Here is a 13,452-nt window from a genome sequence, read left to right as displayed (position 1 = left end):
TTATTTTAATCAATAAGACTCACCCTTTTCTGTGCTGGCAGATATTCACGTTTGCCCCAATACATCTTTTCACCCACATACCTTCTTATAAACACAGAAAGGTAGGAAAATTTCTCCGGCAGTCATTCTTAGCTGCAAATCAACGTATGCAGCTGGGTGGAAAGGTACTTTAAATCATATCTTGTAAGTTTAATCTCAGAGAAGGCACTCAAGTTATTTCAGGCAACTGCGCTTTTAACCTACTGTGCGGGATGGGTTGCCTTTTGGGCACTTAAATATTTCCATGCTGTTAAAGCAGCAAATTGAAACACAGGTGAGAAAGTTCAAAGCCAAGGCCGAAAGTTCAGCTTCAGCTTTTAGCTTTATGACTTTTGTCACTTTGTGTCACAACTTAACTGTTGTTTTCACTTAGTTTTATTGAGTAATACAGAGATTGCTCATTTAAAAATAGTCTGTCTTCATGTCAAATCTCCGCTTACGGTGAGTTTCGCTCTTTTTTAGTATCCTGTTAGAGAATAGCCGAGAGAATAATAGATTCCAGGGACCTTTGATCCACCATTACTGTAAAATAAAAATAAAACTTTTTTTTTTTCCCTCTGACCATAATGATTTTAACCTTGTGTATTAATTTGAATGGGCTTGTGGGGGTAGAGCCTTAAATGAGACACAAATGAAGGAAAAATTGCTAATGTTGCCACTGTATATCTAATGAGCACTGTGTAATAAACCATAACCTCTTCAACATTTCTGAGGAAAATGGTGTGATTATTTTGGATGGCTGGCCCTTTGTGTATGGCTCATTACCATCTGGCATAATGTGTATTGATATAGCCTGTAATTGTCAACTCTTATTTGACATGCTGCCTTTAGTAAATGTGACTTGCATGGCTAGAACCCCCTAATGGTTATATGGAAAACTGTAATTAAAGAAAACATGTATACTTAGGTAAAATATACACCCTTATATACATAAAATAATGTCGTAGATAGGCTTTGTTTTTCTTTATCTCTTGTCTTTGTGGGAATACTTGCACGTATTCCTAGGTTAGTACAATACCAACCACATCTCGTTACCAGTGTGGGTGCCTAAACGTGTAAAGATGGACAGGAATTCTGGATGAAGGTTGTTTCCTTTTGCAGAGCATGCTTAAAAAGGATTTTTGAAATGCTTATGCTCTGCGTGTGGTAAGATAGAATTAAACCGTGGTAGTAGAACAGGTTCCCAGCCTGCGGGTGGCTTCGGATGCTCTCAGACTGTGAATGCGAGGAAACTCTTAACAGGCAAAATAGTCATGGTTTTGCTGTCTGTACTGAATAAGGGGGCTGAAATAAATGCATTCAGAAATCCCAGTGCTGAAAATATCTATACCTCCTTAAAAGCAGGCTGCTCGCCAATAGTGTGTTTTCAGATACAAGGACCAACACTAAGTGCTGCCAAATCGAAGTTGTCTTTTGTTTATTTTCTGAAGTTTCCTTCCCTTGGCTTTACGGTTCATAAATATGTGAATAACTGAGACATCATTTTGATAGTTTATCTTGCGATACAAAAAAGACCATAGGATTTCCCTAACTTTAATCAGCTCCAATACTTGTGCTTAAGTGGCATTTCATAAGGTGTTGTCTTCAATTTTGCCAGTGTTGGAAAGTCCATCGTCACTCCTTTCAAAAGATTTTGCAGAGTGCCTTCACCTTATTCTTCTGATTTTACTTAGGTTCAAACTACTGGATCGTGTTTTATTTTTGCCTGATAATCTGGCTGTTTTCTTCTCTTCAGTTTGTTTCTGTAGTCTAGGTACTTGTACCTTCTTTAAATAGCTGTGACCAGGTCAATCTACAGATTCAATATCAGCCTTCTCTTTATGTCAAACGATCAAGTTTCTTACTTTGAATGTGAGTCTTCTTACACTCTGATTGTTAGTGTGACTAACACCTTTCTTGGCTTTCCCAAATCCCACCTGAATGAAGTGCAGTTTCCCAGTAATGATTTGATTGCCAATGGAAAACAAGGGTTGATAGAAACACTACTTTTGCCAGTATTTTTCTATTAATTTATTAATGGACTGTATTAGCCTTTTTCGACTACAGTGGTGTCCTGGGATCCAGTTAGATCTAGCTGGCTATCTAGGATGACTTGTTTCTCCAGCCCCTTCCCACCCTTTCCAAACCTTGAGTGTTTTCTTCCAAAACAGTCCCTTGTCCTACAAACGTATAGTCTGCTTTCTGTAATTCTTTTTATTTTTTCAATGCATATTTTCACTTGAGAAAAGCATATTGAACCAGCTCAGCTGTCTCTGTATTGAGGATGATTCATTCTCTTTGCTGTTTATCATCTGTGTCATTCGTTTCCTGTTGCCTTCCCTCCGGAGTGCAATTTCTCTGGACCTACTGACTATAAAATCTTAACCACTGCTGTTTATGAGTGTTATTATTCACTGCTGGTCTAGAAGATATTTATATCTGGCTGTGTAAATATATTGCTTAGGAATATAATAGACTTCCTAAAATCCCGTGCCTTTGTGTTATGTTTCTGCCCAACCCTACTTAATGGAGCATTGCCGTTCTTAAAATTCCTTTTAGCTTTGAGGGGGTTTTAGTATATCCTTTTTAAATTGCCTTTGCTTAGCTTCCTGTACATCTTTACATCTTCTCATTCCTTTATCAATTTCCTTCCTTGCCTAGTTTCCCTAATTTGCATTTGTTGCATCCATTTTTCAGTTTGTTTGAGCTAGAGAGGGAAGGGAATTATAGCTGGTTTGGCTTTGTCTAAGCCATGATTTTTTGGCTTTTTATTTTGTTTTTAATCAGCTTAGCTTTTCTGACTGGGGAATTGTGGCCTTTTGGTTATATAGCAAAATATTCTTGAATTGTTTCCAAAAACTCTTTGTGTTTTTCTGTTTAATTTATCTAACAGATTCAGCTCGTTTTATCTTTGAAAATATCACTTACTTGTATTAGATGTCTGAATATTATGGATCCCATTTATAAAGAATGTTTTTATACTGTTAAGGCTTTGATTTTATTATTTTCATATAAGAAATGTATTGAGATCGTGTTCACTTGTATCTAAATTTTTAGTTCTGATATGAACTCTTTGTAGCAAAGTTTTAATAGAGAATTCAAGTTGAATGCAACGTTTCTTGTGCTAGGAAATTTGCATTAAAAAAATCAAAATAGTAACATTACACTATATTGCTGGTATAAATGAATGAGTATCAATAAATTCTCATGCAATATCTGCATCATTATTTACCAAAGGAGAGAAGTAGCTGTTTAAGGAAGTAAACATCTTAGCTCTTGGTATGGCTTAATAATTGCACTTTTTATGATCTCCATAACTCTTAATATAATGTACAGTAGACACCAACTAGAATTTGAACTTGTCTTTCATTTATTAGAAGTTTAAGTCCTGATAATTGCCTTGTAAAAAGACAATACTGCATTTGACAGCTTTAATTCATTTTGGAAACATGAATCTTCCCACATTGATTTTAAAATGGGAATTATAGTATGTGATTTTAGTACTGCCAAATTGTAATAAATTTGACAATTTGCTTATAAATGAGTAGTTCTGGTTTTTATTACCTGACTTCTTAGCATCATTGCTTAAGTAATCCAAGAAATCTCTTTTCTCCAGATCTAGAGTCTACTTTTTCTTCACTAGCTGTGCAGAAAGGGTTGCTAAGAAAATTAATTGAAATCTTCCTTCTTAGTGTTTTCTAGTACATGTCAAATCTCTAATAACTGGAATGGGATACGTTATTTAGATTTCTCTTATCTTTGTCTATAGGGCTTTGAAAACATACCTAGACCTGCCACCACCTCTCACATCTGGTTTGAGCGATGCTAGTGTTCTTTTAATGCTTGTCCCTTGCACAGTGTCCTTTGCATCCTTCTCATTCTAAAAGTCCTTGCATGACAAGGACTGTCGTTGTGGCGGGTGTTTGGCCTCTTACCTTGTCAGTCCCGTCTGCCTGGTCCTGATCTGTTCAGTCAGTTGCATGATTTTACTGATTTTCTCTAGTTTCTAGATCTCACAGTGCTTAGGTACTTCCTCCTGATGTTCTCTTCCTTGCTAGTTCCAGCCCACGTGCATCCCAGCCTCCAAGTCCTAGAAGACATCAGTTTGTCTTATTGATTCTGGTGGTATTCTTCTCTGGCTTGTTAAAAATTTATTCTTTATTTTATTTTATTTTTAAAACTGAACTTGGCGTGGTGGTTCTTACCAGAGCTTTGTCTAGATTCTCTCACCTACTTCCCAGAAATGATGCTTTTGCTCCCAGGCTGGGAGTCTTTTTCTTTTAGCCTGTGTGCTCTGAAAAAGGAACTGGCCATGATGGTGCCACTCAGTAAAAGAGAAATGCGATGTACTGTAGCTTGATATCGCTGTTACTTTGCTGGACACTGACACCAAGTATAGAAGTAAGATAGAAAGAGCCTTCAGACTCTCAAATTCACCAGTTCGGGCTTCATTTTTCTGGAAGGTGATAATGCAAATGCAGGCTGCTTGTAATTCATGACGGGCAGCTAGCTCCAAGGCTGGGTGGCTCTGAGCTACGTTGCCGTGAAAGCAACAGCAGTGGTGGCCAGGGCACGTTGCTGGCAGTAGGTTGGAAACTGATGCAAAATGGTCAAATTTCCTGTTGCTGTTCAGAGTACAAAAGAATTGGTTGTTCTACAGTGGACCCAAGTTAATCATCAGCGAAGTAACAGACTGCCAAATATCTTCCTAATTCTTGCACCAAAAAAAGGAACAGAAGCTCGACTTAGGTGTCCCTACACACAATGCCTAGGGAAACGGGCTTACTGAATTCAAGTCAACATCCGCACCCTAAAAATCAAACTTTTTCAAATCCTATAAAGGGACGAGGGAAGAGCTTGCTAAAGCAAATTAGGGGGGGGAATAAATTAAGCAACATGTCAGTGGTGGAGAATTACAGAAAGAAAATTGAAGCCCTTTTCAAAAATAAAGAAGGAAAACATGAATGAGTGTGGGTAGAAGTTTTCCTTCAAAATCTTTGTGATGCTAGGAAGGGAAAGAGATGAAAGAGGTAAAATAGGCAGCTAATTGGAAAATGAATTGATCACAGGAGTGCAATTAAACAGCATACTCAATAAACTTCATAGAACTGATGTCTTTCGACTTCATTTATCCCTCAGGTGGAAGTTGACTCCTCCAGTAGCTTAGTGACCGAGATAGGAGGAATCACAGAACTCTTAGTATCTGACCTTGTTAAAGGATAAAAGTAGGTAGATATTTTCTGCTGGATGACAGATACATGAATCATGGTCGTGCAAAGAATATTTGGTGCTGTGCTTGAGTCTTGTGTTTCATCCTGAACTTTTTTCCTGCTAGTGAAACCACAGCACCTGCCATACGTGTTGGCTAATTCAAACACCTTTCCCCATGCCTTTTGAACTGCTTGTAAAAGAGACTGTGCACAGAAGATGAGAATGAGACTTTACATCACCATGACGCTGTTCATTACTCATTATACATTGTTCATTTAATCATGTATTTTAACTGTGGTGTTGACTTTGACAGGTGAATGGAAAAAAGAACTCTAAAAATTCCTACCCTTCGTTTTGCTACGTAAATAAGTGTGTTATTTTGGTGCAGTATAAAGACCAAGGCATACAGAATCAATTTAGATTTTGTGCGTACATTTTTTTGCCCTTACAAACATTGTTCTTTCTGTTCATTGGCCGCAAAAAATTAAATCAGCTGCTATTTCCAAAGTACGTTGTCAGTGTTAAGATTATAATTTTAATTCTTCCTTTAATGCTTTTTAGTATGTAATTTTCCCTGAAAGAACTCTTTTAGTTTTCAGATTCATAGGTTTATATATAGATTATTATAGTTGTCATTACAAAGTACTAGTATCTATCCCAGTTTATTATATTTATTAAAAGAAAAAATCCGAATGGAAGGTTGTTCATCCAAATGTATCCTATGTGTATTGAAGGGAAGCTGTTGGGTTGACAACTGCAGACAAAATACTCAAATCTTGGGTGTATAGTGTTAGTCACTTTCATTAAAAGTTTCAATTGTAAGAGTTCTTAAAGAATTTTTAATCTGTCCATTGAATTGTCTTCATTCAAAGCAGTTGTTTTCATTGCTGAGAACTTTAGAATATGGATTTTACTGTCTAATATGCCTTTGGTCCATTTTTCTAAAATATTATTCCTAGTATTAACTATAAGTAAGTGGCTCTTTGCATAACCTACCATTCTTTGAGGGGGGCAGTATATTTCTGATGGTTAGCTGATGAGGAAAGGTAAACTGACTCATGTTTTATAGCTGTTGCTGAGAACTTGAGTTTCCATCACAAATATTGCAGAGTATTTAAGCTGAAATACTCTTTTGTTCACAGCAGTACAATTGAGCTGCCTAATGTTTCTGTTTTATCATAGGTTTTGCAAAAGGCTATTTTCTTTTTAGAGTAGGACTTAAAATTTAGGTACCTTAAAGGAGGCTGTAGCGAGGTGGAGGTTGGTCTATTCTCCCACGTGCCTGGTGACAGGACAAGGGGGAATGGGCTAAAGTTGTGCCAGGGGAGGTTTAGGTTGGATATTAGGAAGAACTTCTTTACCGAAAGGGTTGTTAGGCATTGGAATGGGCTGCCCAGGGAAGTGGTTGAGTCACCATCCCTGGAGGTCTTTAAGAGATGTTGAGATGTAGAGCTTTGGGACATGGCTTAGTGGAGGACTTGTCAGTGTTAGGTCAGAGGTTGGACTGGGTGATCTTGGAGGTCTCTTCCAACCTAGACGATTCTGTGATTCTGTGAAATTAAGGACTGAAGTCACTCATAAGAACTCCTAAAGAGACTGTACTGGCTAATGTCTCCTAGCTGCAAGTGTTTAAAGATAATGCAGACAACAAGAAGGATATTCAGGGTGGCAGGAAGGAACTCTGCAGAATTAATTTTTACAAGTTGCATAGGAAATTTGCTGTAAAAATCTATTTTGTTTCTACAAAATTTTGTTTCAATATTTTGCCAGTCCCCCTTGGCACTTAATTTAGTTTTGTGTAGGCTCCAAATTTTGCGTTGAAGTTTGCAAGAGATACTCATCTTTGTAATAATAGCGATTGTAGCAATAATCCTGTGATGAGGCAGACTCTCAGGCATACAGACAGGAAATTTTAATGCAAACCAAAATTGTTAAATGCAGTTTCTGAAATAGAAGCATATTTAGTAAGTTTCTGCATTGGTTCTTTATTTTCCTAAATAAATCTGGTGTTTATCCGAACGTGGGTTTTATACAGAAACTGTCTTACTTGCTTGGGCTGACGGAGTCACAGCAGCAGGCTGTTGCATCTACTGGGTAACTTTGTAAGGGCAGATCTGAAGGATTTCCTGAGGCGTGCTCAGCACTTGATCAGAGTTCACCAAAACATACCTGAGTATCAAGGATCTGTGTTGAGTTCACTGGGGCAGGGGAGCAGAGAGGAAGAATAGATAGGGCGCTTCTTTTTCTTCTGGTGAGAGGCAATAGTCTGTAGAATTAAAATTTGTATTTTCCTAGTATTTTCCTGCAAGCTGCTTTTTCACAGTCCCAGAGTCAGCATAGTTCCAAATGACCTAACTAAAACGGTGTTCTGTTGTTGTTGTTGTTGTTTTTTAAATTATTTGTAACATTAGTGTTTCCTTTGTGTTTTCCAGGCTCACATTCCCAACTTGGAGGTGCTTATAACCTAATGGGTACTTTATAGCAAGTGTTTTACAGAAATTTTTGTTAGTTATGTGTGTACTAAACTTGCATGAACAAGGAGTCGAGCTGAAAAGCGAGGCAATGTTGATGCTGCTCCCTTTTACACACCATAGGCAAGGAAAGTCTGTGAATAGAGATTTTCATGAAATAAAGAGTAGAGTGAAAACAGATCTGAGTATCTGTCCAAGCCTCTATACCAGCCTTTTTGGAATGAAATTACTGCATGTAGGTTGATTTTTGGAAGGGGAGAAAGAGAAGACTGAGGGATGTGTGGGGCTCAGAATGGTGTCATCTCTGGAATTGTGACAATTGTGGTGTCTGTAAATCGAGTTTGTGGAGCAGCTGGGGGTGGTCAGCAGGGTGTTCTTGCCTCGGTGGCGAATGCCGTGGAAGGCAGGTGGAAGTGTGGTGGCACGTGGTGAAAAAATGCATCTGATTCTCAGTCTGCTTCTGTTTAGAGACTTTGTGTGTTGGAAAAAAAAATGACTATTTTCTACCTTGCTACGTAAATGATTCATGTGGCTACCGCTCCTTTGTTGTGTGAGCCTGGGCTCTGGGGCAGCAGCAAGGAGTTCATGAACCAGTTGCTCTCCTGTTCCTGCCTTTGTGCTCGTATCATGTGTTGTCCTAAGTCCAGCATTGCATCAACATTACCTTTTTGTATTTTTGGTTGGATGCTGGCCTCTCCAAAGTCATGTTAAGAAGCCTCACGTGTCAGTAGCAGCACCGTGGAGTCCGTAGTTGTGCCTCAGTACTATGGGCGTTATCACAAAAAATGTTAGGAAATACACTGCCTGGGATCTCTACAGTGGCTTTGGTTCCTATGGTTTTAGTTAGCTAGAGAGAGAGGGTGGAAGAGCGGTGCATAAGATCAGAATTAGACACAGATTATTTGCTCTCGTTAGCACAAATAATGTGAGCATCATTTGGAGAACAAACGGATTATAAAAAATGAAATGAAAACATCCAGATCCTGAGCATTTGCAAGGCATGACACTGATGTATTTGTGTAACCTTTTCACGAAGAGCGGTGCTGAAGTCAAAGAGAGGATTTAGATTTCCTTCATTAAAAGCTTATTAAATGAAGAAATGGGACAGTCGCTGTTTTGCTCCCATCCTCGGGGGTCACAGAGGCGGGCCCGATCTCCTCGGGATATTAATGTCTGCTTTCAGCTGGGGGAAATGAGCCGTCACTTGGGCTGGCTGCAGCTTTATGTGCTCGTCACTAGGGATCCCCATATGTCCTGGGATCTGCGGCAGGACGCGCTGCGGGAGCGGGGCGCTCATTGCTATTCATACCAGGTAGCTCGGCTCAATCTGCCCAGAGCAAGTCTGTTTCATGTTGATCAGCTGTCCATCTGATAAACCGAATTGATAGGGACATTTCCTCCAAGGGCTGCCCTGACAGTGACAGCAGGAGCATCGGGATGTCTTGTTAGTCTTTTCCTCCGAGCTCGAAATTTTATTAACCCTTTGGTAGAGCCAAGCCGGGGATGGTTACGGTACCGCTCTGCGGATGTAGGTCGTAGGAGTTTCTCCCTTTCCTCTTTGAAAAACAATACTAATTTTGTTGTCGGAAGGAAGAATGGCTTGCTCTTTCATTTTCAGATTGTTTTTCTCCACGTGAATCGAAAACGGTGAACGATAAAGGCAGCTTTTAAAACAACCTCGGGTTTTTGTGCGTAACAAAACCTGCGGGGAACCGCTGCTTGTCCTCTCCCCCCAGCTCGTCTGCCTCTGGCGTGCCTCGGCAGGCTGCTCCCTCCTGGGAGCTGGCACGGCTCGCTGGCCTGGAACAGTCGCTGCTGGGGCTCCTCGTGTCTCTGATACGTTGGGGGCAGAAGGTTAGTTTAGATTAATAGCATTCGGGCGGGCGCGACGCATCTGCACCATCCAGAGGAAGATTTTAATTTACTCGACGGTACGCCAGTGCTGAGGCAGAACCTAACCTGAACGTGTATCGGCAGGTGTATGTAGGTGTGAATGCATGGGACAGCTGAGTTACTCGATAAATTAGTGCTGGGCCATTTTGGAATAAGCACAGAGAGCACAGCGTGCCTGTGCACTACCAGGTGCCGTTCAACTCAAACTTAAAGGCCTTAGTCATCGGACTAGGCGAGGGCATGCATTGTTTTTGCTCATACGTGAAGCCTCAGTGACACGAAGGGATCTGCTTGAATCAGAGGAAATGTGAACGTGCTGAAGGCTTCGTAAGAGCAGGGCCTGTGTGCACCAAGCTGGGCGGCATTAACAGGACGCTGCAGTGCTCAGTTCCTCCTCTCTTCACTCGGGTGCTCTGTCTGTCCGTCACCCTCTGGCGGGTGGGAGCGGAGGAGTGATGGCTGGGCCGCCCAGGGTGGTCACTGCCTGGGGTACAGGGCTGAACTGACCCTTTTCCAAAAAATAAAAAATAAAAAAAAGACATAGAAGGTAAACCTCATCTCAAGAAAACAAAAATACCGTGTGTGGCAGGGGTTTCTCCCAGGGATGAAGCTCCTAAATTCAGAGGGTTTAACGCTGTGCCTTGGAATAAGAAATGATTTGCAAGGCTACCCACATCAAATTAAATCTACCCTTGTGCTGGACTACCACCTTTGTGTCTTCTGACTGAAACCACTACTGAAATGTCACTAGCACAACATTTTAAAACGTTCAGCTGTTTCTCCTCTTTCCCTACACCCTCCCCCCTTGATATTATTGAACTGCAAGGTATCTTGTTATTAGTTTAGCTCTAATTTGAGCAGTCATTTACTGCAGCATTCTTACGGTGTTCACATTAGCTTGCTCGTGAATCCCCTGCTGATACATCCTTTGTTCGTTCCCATCGGTGCTTTCTGCTTGGCATTTTCTTCATGTCAGTGTCCCTCAAGCTTCTAAAAGACAAAACAAAAAAGAAAACACTGTGAGGACCATATTGATTGCTTGGCTTTATTTTGCCGAAGAATTCAAACAAAAGGCAGCTTTCTTCCAAAGGGAACCAGGGGTACCAGCAGCTTACCTGGAAATGCTTAGTGGCATGATGCGCTTCTTCCCAGTGCTTAACGCATCCAAATTGCAGCTTCTGGAAGTAAATAGAAGAGCTGCACGATAATTCATAAATTATCTGCTCAGCATATAGCATGACCTGTGTTTTTTGTTTGTTTTATTATTGTTATTATTATTTCTTTTATTTTATTTTACCTAAGAGTCTATGTTTTATTCGTAACTTCAAAATAATTGTACTTTTTCTTTGCTTTCAGTCAAAGAAGTCTGGCGGAGATTACGGAGCTGATCCACACTGCCTTTCTGGTGCATCGTGGCATAGTAAATATCGGTGAGCTCAAGTCCTGCGATGGCCCGCTGAAGGATATGCAGTTTGGGAATAAAATGGCTGTTTTGAGTGGAGATTTTCTTCTAGCAAATGCTTGCACAAGCCTTGCTCAGTTGCAGAATACCAAGGTAAAAAAATAAAATAACACCTTTTACTGCCAAAGCAAGTAACTATTAGTAAATCTTCCAAAACAGAGGTCCTTTAAAAATCAGCTTAGTTATGGTGTGTACGTATATATGGAGCATCCTTCAAAAATCAGCGTACTTATATTACAGCTGTAGATGGATTGATGGGATGCTGCTGTTGTGAGCGTTTACCGCTGTCCTGTAGGATTACTGTGCTGGGGACTTCAGTGCATGTCCTGAAGCAATGTAGCCATAGATAGTGCTGGATGAGCGGTTAGCTTGGTGAATTTAAACTACGTGCTGTGGCATCCTTACGGCAGGTTGGAGTACAACCCCCTTTGGCAGACTGCCAGCTGAAGGCACTTCTGGTCTATTTTGTTCTACCTTGTTTTTCGTGAAGGGTCTGGCTATATCTTAGAGAATTTCTGGGGGAAGAGGCTTCTTTTCTTTGCACAGCTCTCTGGTGACTTTTTACCTGTAATAAAATTATTTTGCTAGGCGTTTGGGCACCCTTGAGTGTGGGATTGCCCGATTAACATGGATGTACCGGCTTCCAAAGGGCAACTGCAACCCAGCTGCTCTGCAAAACTTAACAGGCAACGTTTTCCATGATGAACAAAAGGTGTGTGTGTATGATCTTAGAAAATGAAACTTGATGGAGAACTTGAGAGACATCTTTCTAGTCGGTTTGCCTGTCCCCGGACGGGATCATCAATACCAAATCATTCTTGATGTGTGTTTGTCTGGCTTGTTCTTAAAACCTGACACAGTGAAGAGAGATTCCCGGGCATCCCTGTGCAGGCTAGTGTAGCACCAGCATACCTGTGTATGGCTGGAGAGCTTCGTTCTCCGAGAACAGTTCTTTGCAGAGCCGCCTTCACACATTTGGAGATTGCTGCCATATCTTAAAGTAAAATAAACATACCTGTACGATTGTCAATAATCAACATAGTTTTTTAATCCTGAGCTTAATGAATTTTTAGATTCTTCTGCTAAAGCCCCTCGCAGTGGTAGTTGAGTATTTCCATACTGCGTTCGATCATCAGTGTGACGGTTGCTCTCAAAAGTCGTGTCATTTCGTAGCACAGAGCTGAGATTCAGAGGAAGTGGAAAATTAGGTGTCAATCTGTTGGAATATTGGGTTAAGCGAGGAGAACTGGGAGTAGGTATTAAAAAAAAAAGTTTTAAAGAGTGCAAAATTTTAGCTGTGCCATAATCAAAATGTGTTGTAATTGGTTTTAATAATTGTTAATTTGTATCCTTTTAATTTTTGGTACATAATAAGACTCTCAAGACAAGGCAAAGGATTTAACCCTACATACTTTTTGTTTTGTTTTGTCTCCACTGAAGAGGAAAGTTTGTATAAAATGTAGCACTTATTACTTTGCATTTAGTACTTCATTAAGTATTGCAGCAGCAATGTATAATCCCTTTGCCAGGAAGCAAGCCTACAGTGAAATGAAACACAAGTGCAAAGAAACATTTTTTTTTTTTTAAGCAATCATTATACTGCATGTTGGAAAATTCTGCCAAAACATTTTAGCACTTTTTTTCATTTTTCTGACATCTAAATACTTTCATAGCTTCTACATACGATAAGTGGGATGCCATTATGGGAACTGATTGACTTAGTGAATTATTCTTTTTCATGTGTCTAACCCTACTAGCAAAGTTAGAAAAATTGAAGTACAAGCTATAGAAATCTCTTGACAGGTGCAATGATTTAAACATACTGTATTTATTCTTTTGTAAATGATGAATTTTCAAATCTGGCATCTGTTTTTCAGCAGTGTGAAATAACTGTGACTTTTTTCCTTCATAATGTTTTGTTTTCTTTGATGTAAAAAAGTAAAAATCGCAGTACTGCTTTTTTGCAGGCACTTATTTGGTAGCTCAACAAATTGGCTAATGAAATGAGCAGCGTTGCACTGTACATGGTACTGACCACGGCAGACAATAACCTCTATATAGGCATGCATAGCTGTTGTATAGACTAGAGTTTAAAGGGGGTTTTAACATTAACTGAAACCATTGCTACCAAGATAATTTTATTGTGCTGCTAAACTCTTGTCTAAGCTTGTGTATGATGCATTTATCTCTGTGCTTCTCTCGGGGCTGACAATTAGATGTGAAATTCTGTAGTCGTAATGAAATGCAGAGCTATTTTATAATTGCCAAGGGTAAAATTAGCAAAGTCAATTATTTTCCCTTAGGCTTTTCCCTGTAGATATTAAAAGGCTGCAAGGTAATTGCCTTAGGTAACACTTTGATTTTTAAATAACATTAAATATAGGAATTGTTGTTGTT

General features: G+C 39.8%; 1 protein-coding gene across 4 annotated transcripts in view; it reads left to right on the top strand.

Moving 5' to 3' along the window:
- Positions 1 to 13,452, top strand: part of BEND3 (BEN domain containing 3) — a 151,161-nt gene that overhangs the window by 61,057 nt on the left and 76,652 nt on the right. For all 4 annotated transcript variants that reach the window (XM_083830173.1, XM_083830172.1, XM_083830180.1 and 1 more), the window contains exon 3: positions 10,950 to 11,148. In XM_083830173.1, the coding sequence (XP_083686299.1) occupies positions 10,950 to 11,148 (199 nt within the window). The remainder of the gene's footprint in view (positions 1 to 10,949; positions 11,149 to 13,452) is intronic.

This window comes from Anser anser (assembly GCF_964211835.1).
Source record: "Anser anser genome assembly, chromosome: 3".
NCBI classification, from domain to species: Eukaryota; Metazoa; Chordata; class Aves; order Anseriformes; family Anatidae; genus Anser; species Anser anser.
Note: the sequence above shows the minus strand (reverse complement) of the source record. Positions and strands in the feature narration are given on the sequence as shown.